Genomic DNA, 10,025 nt, shown 5'->3' with positions numbered 1-10,025 from the left:
CCGTATCACCTCCATCAAGCCAAGGAAAAATCTTAATTCATTGATTTCTGCAGAATTTTTGTTTGATTATTTGCTGTTGTTGTTTTGTTGTTTGTTTGGGGGGGGTTATGCCTTCAGGTTGTTTCTGATTTATGGCAACCCTCAGATGAACCTATCACAGGGTTTTCTTGGAAAGGGGTTGTTTTTTTCAGAAGGAAGCCTTTGCCTTCCCCTGAGACTGAGAAAGTGTGACGTGCCCAAAGTAACACAGAATGCACTGTGGTTTTAAAAAAAATAGAAATATGAGCTACTTTGTCCTGATCATTTGACAATCTTGTGTGTAGACTTCCTATGTGTTTTATAGCCACTGTCTTTTGCCCTCAAAGTTCTCTTTTCAACTGGCCACTGTAAGCGGTTTCTGAAAAAGTGGCTTCATCTGCACCATCTGGAGGTCATCTTTCTCCTTCTTGCTGTGAAGAGCTTCACCTGCTAGCCAACAACCTACTGTTCAAGACAATAGAGCAGACCACACTATTTTCCCTTGGGTCAATTAGCAGCCTTGTTCAGCCTCATAAAAAATCAATGAGCTAGGCCGTTATTTATTATTAATCCCATCTCACAAATTAGGGAATTGCAAAGCAGACAAATGGCCCTCACTAGAGTCTGAAAGTCTTTAATCTGGGTCTCACATGTCTAATGCCAGAACCCTGAATAGCCTGATGCATAGCTTGCGCAAGACATTGTCACTGTTTCAACTATTTGGATGTGAATAAGCTTCTCAGGTTTAACTATTTTGTACTCTTAGTTCTACAGATCTGTGTGAACCCTCAACATTCTTAGGTGACTCTTGGGTGACTTTGACCTTTATCAGTGTGTAGCTGTTGCGGGGGGAGGGGAGGCATTGCCCCCAAATAGGATTGTGTTACACACACACACACACACACACAGTGATTTTGTTCTTCAATCCCCAGATTTATAGCATTGCAGTAACTGACAGCTTCAGTTGAGCATTTGAAAATAGAGTTTAGGCATCCAAAGAAAGGGGTAGCCAAAACTACCTGGAAATGCTAACATAGCAAATAGAAGTGTTCTATATGTGAACTATGTTCACTGTCTTACTTTGGGGACTAAAGGAAAAGTTCACTTAAATGGACAGAATTCATATAGGGGAACTGCCTTCATTTCACTCCATTCCCAAAGCTATACTCCTGGTTTTTATTCTAGCACCAAGAGTGACTGCATTTGTCCCAGCAATATGTCTTCACATTATAAATTAATATCAGTCAGGTTCTACTTGGAGAATCAAAAACAGCACATAGTATCATACCAATGGTCCTTGATTGTTGATTTATTTCCTTACAAAGATCCCAGAGTAGATAACAACATGCCTAAAACAAAACCCAGTACAATACACAGACCCCATTAAAACCATACTTCTGTGATGACAGATAGATACTAAAAAAGTAAAAAGAACAATCACAAAAACTTATCAGCAAGGATCAAAAACTAAACAAATGGAGCATTTCCCTATTCCCCCACCCACCTAAAGCTTGCATTAAAAAAATTCCAACTGGTGCCTAATGACAACAATCGGAGGAAATCTGATCCCCACCAGAATGAGAGTGACAACCAGGTGCCACCACCAAGAAGCCACTGTTGCATGTCTTTTCTCTAATAAGGGCACTACAAAAATGCCACTGTTTCTTGAAGAAGCAGTTTCCTGATGGTACATTGGGTTCACATGGTTCCTCAGCAACCTGAGAGCTACAGACCTGCCTTACTATATCTTGTGGTGGTGATGATGGTGATGGTGTGCCTTCAAATCATTTCCTTCTGGCAACCCTAAGGCAAATGGATCATGGGGCTTTCTTGGCAAGATTTGTTCAGAGGAGGTTTGCCATTGCCTTCTCCTGAAGCTGAGAGGTTGTGACTTGCCCAAGGTCACCCAGTGGGTTTGCATGGCAGAGCTGGTATTCAAACCCTGGTCTCCAGAGTCACAGTCCAACATTCAAACCACTATATACCACATCTTCCTCTTTCTTTTATATGCTCACTGAAGTCTCATGTGTGATGATTGTTGTGGGAAGCCAGTATAATTAGCAATGCCCATACCCTTCGTTTTATTTCCTTATAGTCAAAAAAGTTTAAAACAAGTTTTTGACTTGCCACTCCTAAGTATAAGCTCCCCGTAATAATAATACACTAGAAGGGTAATTCATGCCACAGAGGGTAGGTTTGCACCCCACTGCAGACCAAAGGCAAAGAAAAGAACAGAAGAACCTGTGCTAAACGGAGGGTGGGTGGGTTGGGGTGTTGGGGGGGGGGGTTAGACTGCACCTTCAAGAATCTCCAAGCAATGTGGCTAGTCATCACGGTGGCAAAAGGATCCAGAGAGATGTAGTCCAAAAGAGTAATTTTTCCAAGCACTGCCACTAAACTATTCTGAGCGGGTGGTACTTTTTCAGGGACTTGGCCAGAGGCCTTTCCTATCATTTGCCAACTGATCCTTTTACAGGGAGAAGTCAGGACTGAACCCAGGACCTTTGGCATCCAGTGCATGTGCTCATCCAATGAGCTGCAGCTCCGTTCTGCAGCACCATCCCTGCAATTTTCAAATCTATCAATGTGCAAAGTGAATATACCACATGCCTTCTTGCTCCAAAGGCATAAGCCTGCAAGTATGTTCCTGCATGGCAGGGGGTCAAATGTGATGACCCTAGAGGTCTCTTCCAACTCTATGATTCTATGCTTTAATAAGAGGGTGATCATTATCCTTTGCTCCCTTTGATTTTTCCCTCACTTCAGCACCAATTAAATCAGTTAATTTACACTGATCTCTTAAATGGATGGAAGATAGACATGCTTCGTCTGTAGTCTTCAAGGCAGATGACTTCCAAAATTAAACACAAAAAAATGACCAAACATGAGAAAAACAGCATTAATGAAAGATAAACTCCATTAAGTATTCCATAATTATGGTATTCTACAAAAGTTTGCGGGAAATGAATAATATTGTTTATTATTCAGATCTTAATCAGCCACTACCATCGAGACGTTGAGGGCCTCAGAGGTGGTAGCTCCTCTCTCCTGCAAGGTAGGTTAGGCTGAGAGATAGTGACTGACCTAATACCACCCAGTAAAGTTGAGTGGCAATTTGAAGCTGGGTTTCATTCCACCTAGTCCAGCACTCACTACAGTACACCAAGCAGCATAGCAAGGTGGGCACTGGATGAATATGTTCCTGGAAACCATTCTATAACAGTGGGGCTACAACACATCCTGGCTAGTAGGGACACCAGGAGAAAGTTCCCGTTGGTGATCTCAATGCACAGGTAAGTTTATCTCTGGGAAGGGACCTTTGCTTATGCTGGTCCCAGGTCATATGTGGCTTTACAGATCAAAAACAGCACACATGATTTGAATAGTTCTGAACCATGGGACAGTACCATTGATAGTGTCTGTGACTCCATTTAGAGTAGTCACAGACTACTATACATTTATAGTATATATAAATACATTTATGTCTGCATTTATAGTGTCTATGAGTGAGAATGTGTATATGTGAAGAGAGAGAGAGAATATGTGTACTACAAATGAATGGTGTGGCTCCAGGTGTGTGTAGGTGTGTCTTGGTATGTGTATGTGTATAGAAAAATAGAGGGATAGTGTGTGAGAGAAAGAAAAATTGTGTACATGTGTGTGAGACAGTGTGAGCGGGGTACATATGGAAAGTGAGTGTATGTGTATGTGTATAAAAAGAGTGAACGAGATTGTGTGGTGCATATGAATAGTGTGTATGCATTTGTGAGAGAAAGAAAAAATATTGTGTGTATGTGTGAGGCAGAGACAAATTGTGTCCATGTGCATACATGTGTACATGCATAAGAGAGAGTGAAAGGTACATATGGAGAGAGTGTGTGTGTGTGTGTGTGTGTGTGTGTGTGTGTGTGTGTAGAGAGAGAGAGAATGTGTAGTGCATATGAATATGGTGTGGTCAAATATCTTGTGCTTGAATGCATTCAGAAAGATAGAGACTTTGGAGATTATCACATGGAGGATAAGGACAGGAACAAAGCAGATTTCACCCATCCTTATCCTGTCCTATTTGTGCAATCAGGGGAAAGATTATCACACGCCATGCACTTATCCCATTCTTTCCCACTCCATGAAGTGTAATGGACCCATCATTTGGTCTTAACAGGAGTTTCTGTTAATATGGATATGGATACGGATATGAATAGGATAGGATAAGGACAGGAGCAATCCACTTTGCTCCCATCCTTATCTTCCGTGTGATCATCTCCTCTGTGTGTGTGTGTAAGAGAGAGAGAGAGAGAGCATGAAAGAGAGGTATATATACATGGGTAGTGTGTGGAAAAAGAGAAAGTGTGTGTAAAACATGAATGTTGGGAGTGTGTAACGTAGAGGGAGAAGAGATACATATGGATGGTGTTTGTGTGTGTGGAGAGGAGGAGGGAGAGAAAGTAGTGCATATAAATTGGGTGTCTGAGTGTGCATGAGAGAGAAAGTGTGTGTGTTAATAAGCAATAGAGAACAAGAGGGAGGAAGTATAGCTGGTATGAATTATGGGGTAGGAGAGACAGCAAATATTGTGAGTGGGGGTTGTGTGGAGAAAAGGGTAGCTCTTTCACTTTGGACCAAGCCCCCTTACCCCACATCTGGCAATGGGGAGACTTGTGACTTTTGTGTCCTTGCTGTCCTCCCACATGGCCACAGGACTGGCTGCCAGACATGACATCATGCAAGTACTTTATTCCATATCACACACCAGACAGTAAGGTCAGTACTGGTAATTTCCACTGCTCTAATGACTGAGGATATAATAAAATGTCATACAGTGGCATTTAATTTGAAAGAAACATCATCCTGTTATTGCATGTCAGCTCCAATTAGCACCTAGTTTTATTTTACCAGACTTCTTGTTTCTTTTTGTAACTAACATCCAGATGTGTCCGTTCCTTTGGCGAACAATGTGCTATGAGGATGCTGCTTCCTTATCGCAGTCATGATGGTTGGCTTCTTCTTGCTTGGGGAAAGGAGCATCGGGGCTCAATGGACTTAGCAGCCCTAGAGCGATGCCTTCACCATCAGCTATGACACTTTGCTCATGGGCTTGAATTCCCAAAAGATTCTTGTTTCTGGAAAATGAGAAAGAGGGGGAATGAAAAATCCAAGACTGGACATCTGGCAGAGCTCAGAAAGCACAATTACAGTACGCTCTTAGTATACGCAGGGGATCCGTTCCAGACCCACCCACCCCACATAAGGGAAAAAATCCGGGATCTCAAGTCCTGTTTGTTTCAATTTCCTGTGCGCTCCTGCACATACACCATTTTAACATCTGGGACTTACCATCCGTGTATGCTTAAAACCGCAGATGGCAAGCCTGCATATAGGGTAGGCACATCATACATCTGCCAAAGGTGTTATTTCCACTTTCAGAGGTCCTATTCAGATATTGTGTTTTTTTTAGCACAACTATTCAAATAATCTCACTAACACATTCTGGTTTTGTTGTTCACACTATTCTTTTTATCAGAGCTGCATCTCTGCGCATCTCTGCACATCTCTGCAAAGTCCGTTGCCCACAAATGTCAACAATGTGAATAAAGATGGAGTTGATGATGTATTCAAAGCACATTCAAGGTATGCAGAGTTTTATCCCAGTTTTTCCTGGGTCTGTTCTCATCGGTTATTCATACAGCCAACAATGCAAATCTTTCAGAAAAACTAACGGGAAAAAACTGAGATTGATTATCTTGGTTTAAACGGGGTTTTTGTCAGGGAATAGGTAGGGCTTTCATTGATTGATTTTAAGTCCATGGGTGTATCCACACCAGAAATAAAGCAGTTTGACACCACTTTAACTGCCATGTCTTTATTCTGGGATTTGATGTTTGGTGACGCACCAGAGTTCTCAGACAGACCAGGTTGAAAAAATCCATGGGACCTCAAGTCCTGTGGTTTTCAATGGCAGGTCACACACATGTGCAGCCTTTAGCAGCAATGGAGCTTGCCATTCACTGATGCTTAAATCTGTAGGTGGCAAGCCCACAGTTGGGAAGGCCAGGCTGCAGTTTGGATATGCAGTTTGGCTACATCCTATGAGAGGGTTCTTTTCTCCCCAATAATAAGTGGCCCAGAAGTCAACATGGCTTTAGTGCATCCAGACTGATTGAAAAGTCTGATTTTGTTCAGATTTTGCTCCAATTGTTTTTGATTTCATAAACCAACCTGTGAAGCTGGTATAAAAAGTCTCTGATTGTACTGGTTGCTGACAGACAATTTTCTGGGATAAATAAAATATGTATGGATCTCCCAAATAAAATCAGAAAGAAGAGGAACAAAATCTGAGATTTTCTGCTCTTTTAAATCAATCTGGATGCACCCTTTCTTGGACTTAAGACAGCCCAGAGAGGGCACAACATGGCAAAGTGTCCTTCCACAACCCCCACAGACTGTTTGGCATAGGGAAAAATGATGCTCTCAGAGACTCAGGGGTGACAGAACAGTGCTAGGGGCTGCATACCCTCCAAAATTTCACAGATGAAAACTGCAATATGTGTGCCCAAACAGCATTGGACTGTGGTCAAGATGGCAAAAGTTATTACTGAGGAATAAAATGCAAGCTAAGAGATTATGCAGTGGTTTCATTTTTCCTAAATCCACAGGGAAGGGAAAGATTTCACCTCCTCCCCTTCTTCCTGTTGAGTTAACTGAGTGCAAACTACTTTTGCACTTTCAACTCATTTTGCAGCAACTGAAGTAAATGGAGGATGAAAGAAGAAAGTGGGAGGAGAAAAGAGAAACTAGGACATTTGAACAAAAATTGCGAACAAAGAATTAGGAGTGTCCCTTTCAAATGGGTACAGTTGGAGGGTGTGCATGATCCCTTCCCATGACCTAACCATGTGACTAGGTATGCAGAGGTTGCAGAAATTGTCCAGTCTGCCCAATATTGTTGAATTATAAGTGTCAGCAACCCCAGCCAGTACGGTGAAGAATGATAGGAGTTGCAGTCCAACAGAAACTGGAAAGCTATATACACTAGTATATCCAGTCAGTCCTCTATGTCCATGGATTATCTATCCACAGATTCAACCATCCATGGCTTGAAAAAAAATTATGAGGAAATGTTTGTCAAAAATAAATTCCAAAATGCAAACCTTGATTTTGGCCTGTTTTATATAAGGGATACTATTTTATTATGGCAATATATAGAATGGGACTGAAGCATCCATGAATTTTGGTATTCATGGGGGTCCTGGAACCAAGCCTCAGTGGATACCAAGGGCCCGCTTTGTCTTACTGTAGTCATAGGCTTCTGGCTTAAACAATGTGAGAGCAACTGTGATTTGACAGCTACACCAGTTCCTTAGTAGGGAAATACAGAGAGAGAGAGAGAGAGAGAGAGAGAGAGATGCACTGATCCCAGCTGATCACAGAGTAAGTAATTCTTACCTACCAGGGAGTTGGCCTCACTGAAAATTATATCTGAGTAAACATGTATAAATTGTACTGGTACTTACTGTGATCTACACAGAAACACTTTAGACACAAAGCTTAGTGTTAAGATTGCTCTTTGCTTCCCAACGTCCAGGGACGTAGCTAGGATTTTAGGAAGGAGGGGGGGTCCAGACTAAGTGCCACCATTATAATGGGCCTTGGGAGCAGTGGCGCAGCAGCACACACCATTCATTTTTCTAATGGAAGGGGAGAGGCCCAGACCCCAAGAACCCACCCCCCTTGGCTACGTCCCTGCAACGTCTATTAGTCATTTTTTAGGTTGGAGCAAAAACATGACTTGGGGGCAGGGACATGATAGAAGTCTATAAAATGAGAAATGGTTAGAGAGAACCAGGAGATGGATAGAGAGACAGGGAGAGCTCCCACCACCAGACCCTAGGGACAGAGCCTGATTTACGTATAACAGGAATTAATTCTTTATGCTATAAGTGCATAAGTAATTTATGGAGCCCCAAGGTGAGGTAGATGGCTGTTAGCCATGATATTTTTTTAGTATGGGAAAAATATGGCTAGATCTATTCCCCATAAATATTAGCCATGACAATGGAATAGAAACTCCATCTCCAGAGGTCATGTAAAGTAATGGTTTCCCATTTTGTTTCTCTAGATGGGAACATGATGGATTACAATACCCATCATTCCCAATCATTATTAGGGATTATAGGACAACATCTGGAGAACTTTGGTTGAGAACCACTGATATAAAGCTTAGGAATTCTTTCACATTAAACAAATATAGTGCAATGATTCCTCATTAATGGCCATTGTTCTAGCCTATGGAATCCTGGGATTTACAGTTTAGGGAGAGGGTTTGAGTGCTGAGCTAGGATTCTCAAGACCAGAGTTTGATTCCCAGCTTCACTATGCCAACCCACTGAGTGACCTTGGGCAAGTCACACTTTCTCAGCCTCAAAGGATGGCAAACCACCTTTGAAAAAACTTACCAGGAAAACCCAATCTTAGAGTCGTCATAAACTACTTGAAGGGACACAACAACAACATTTAGAATTCTAAGCCAGAACTCCCTAGTGCCTGATCAAAGTACAAACCCCAGAAATCCATAGGGTTTCTGCCACCTTTCCCTAAACTGCAAATTCTAGGATTCTACAGGATGGAACCATGGCAATTTAACCAGGTCTTTAGTCTTCTCTGCCAAAGAGTGTTGCTGCCTCACAAAAGTACAAATCCCAGTATTCTGTTGGATGGAGCCATGACAGTTAAAGTGGTATCAAATTGCATTATTTCTGCAATGTAGATGCACCCAAAGACATCTAGATTACTTACCAGGAATCTCTGTAAATTTAGATCACTCACCTGTCACCTTCCACATCTTGAATAGTCTCTGGCAACTGGATGTTGGTGGTCTCTGTTAACAGAAAAGCCACAGTCCCAGACAAGCCAGCCACTATACTGAATATCATGGGTGGAAGGTATTTCCATGTGTCATCCAGCAACATAATCAGAGGAGCAAGAGAGCTGGCAATCCGTGCCACAAATGAACAACAGCCAAGACCACTTTGCCTGAAAAAGTAGCAAGAACCAGCTTTATAGCATGGGCAAATCTCCTCTCTTCAAGTTATATGAGGTTATAATCTGAAATTGCTTAGGTTTAGGATTCCTGTCTCATATTTTGACTCTGATTCTCCATTCTGGCACAACACTGAGTAGGAAATATGGCAGCTTCAGAAAGCATCAGGATCTCTCACTTTCTTCAAATGTCTTTCCAAAAACTTTGCTTTAATCCCCATATCCCCCACTATTAAGTGAAAGAAGGATGGTATATGGGCATCATCATTTATGGAAAACCACTTGTAAGAACAGCTTTCCTATTTATCAGAGGCTGCTGCCACATTGCAGAATTAATGCTGTTTGAAAATGTTTTAAATGTCATGGATCCATCCTATGGAATCCTAAAAATACTGGGATTTATAATTTATTGTGGCATGAGAGCTCTCTGACAGAGAAGGCTAAATAGCTCACAGAACTGCAAATCTCAGAATTCCATAGCATTGAGCCACAGCAGTTAAGGTGATACCAAATTGCATTCATTCTGTAGTGTAGATACAGCCAGAGATTTGCAGCAGATACTGCTCCTAAGATTTTGCCCAGTGAAGAAAGAGGGCTTGGCTTCCTTCCACGCTACAGCTCTGCAACTATGTGGTCTGTGGGCTCAGTTAGTGGGTAAGCCCCTTACCTGAGTACAGTGGGGTAAAGCTCAGCAGTATATAGGAAGACAGTGGTGAAAGAGGCTTCTGAGAAACCTTTCCCCAAGATGGCCACAGCTGATCTGACATGTCCATGTTCTGAGGAAAGAAGCAGCAAGAGATGTGAATCACTTAATGTAACCAGTCATACAAAGGATTGGGAAAAGTAGAAACTACAGAAAATGGTCCCTCCTGTTGCCCAAATTGCTGGGGTCTGGGAAGGATGCCTAAAAATTAATATATCTTAGGGAGATTTGATATTAGCTCAAGAATTTAGGAATTTAAGAATTTAAT

At 41.9% G+C, this 10,025-nt stretch overlaps 1 protein-coding gene across 1 annotated transcript in view; it reads right to left on the bottom strand.

The window, feature by feature from the left end:
- Positions 1-4,975: 4,975 nt before the first annotated feature.
- Positions 4,976-10,025, bottom strand: part of LOC149310520 (solute carrier family 22 member 7-like) — a 35,740-nt gene continuing 30,690 nt past the window's right edge. Inside the window, exons 8-10 of the mRNA XM_089528301.1 lie at positions 9,722-9,830; positions 8,842-9,048; positions 4,976-5,138 (exon numbers count right to left, since the gene is read on the bottom strand). Of these exons, the coding sequence (XP_089384427.1) occupies positions 4,976-5,138; positions 8,842-9,048; positions 9,722-9,830 (479 nt within the window). The remainder of the gene's footprint in view (positions 5,139-8,841; positions 9,049-9,721; positions 9,831-10,025) is intronic.

Source organism: Sceloporus occidentalis, unplaced genomic scaffold, assembly GCF_023333645.1.
Source record: "Sceloporus occidentalis isolate IW3139 unplaced genomic scaffold, rSceOcc1.0.p SCAF_6, whole genome shotgun sequence".
Taxonomy (NCBI): Eukaryota; Metazoa; Chordata; class Lepidosauria; order Squamata; family Phrynosomatidae; genus Sceloporus; species Sceloporus occidentalis.
This window is presented reverse-complemented; position numbering and strand designations above follow the sequence as displayed.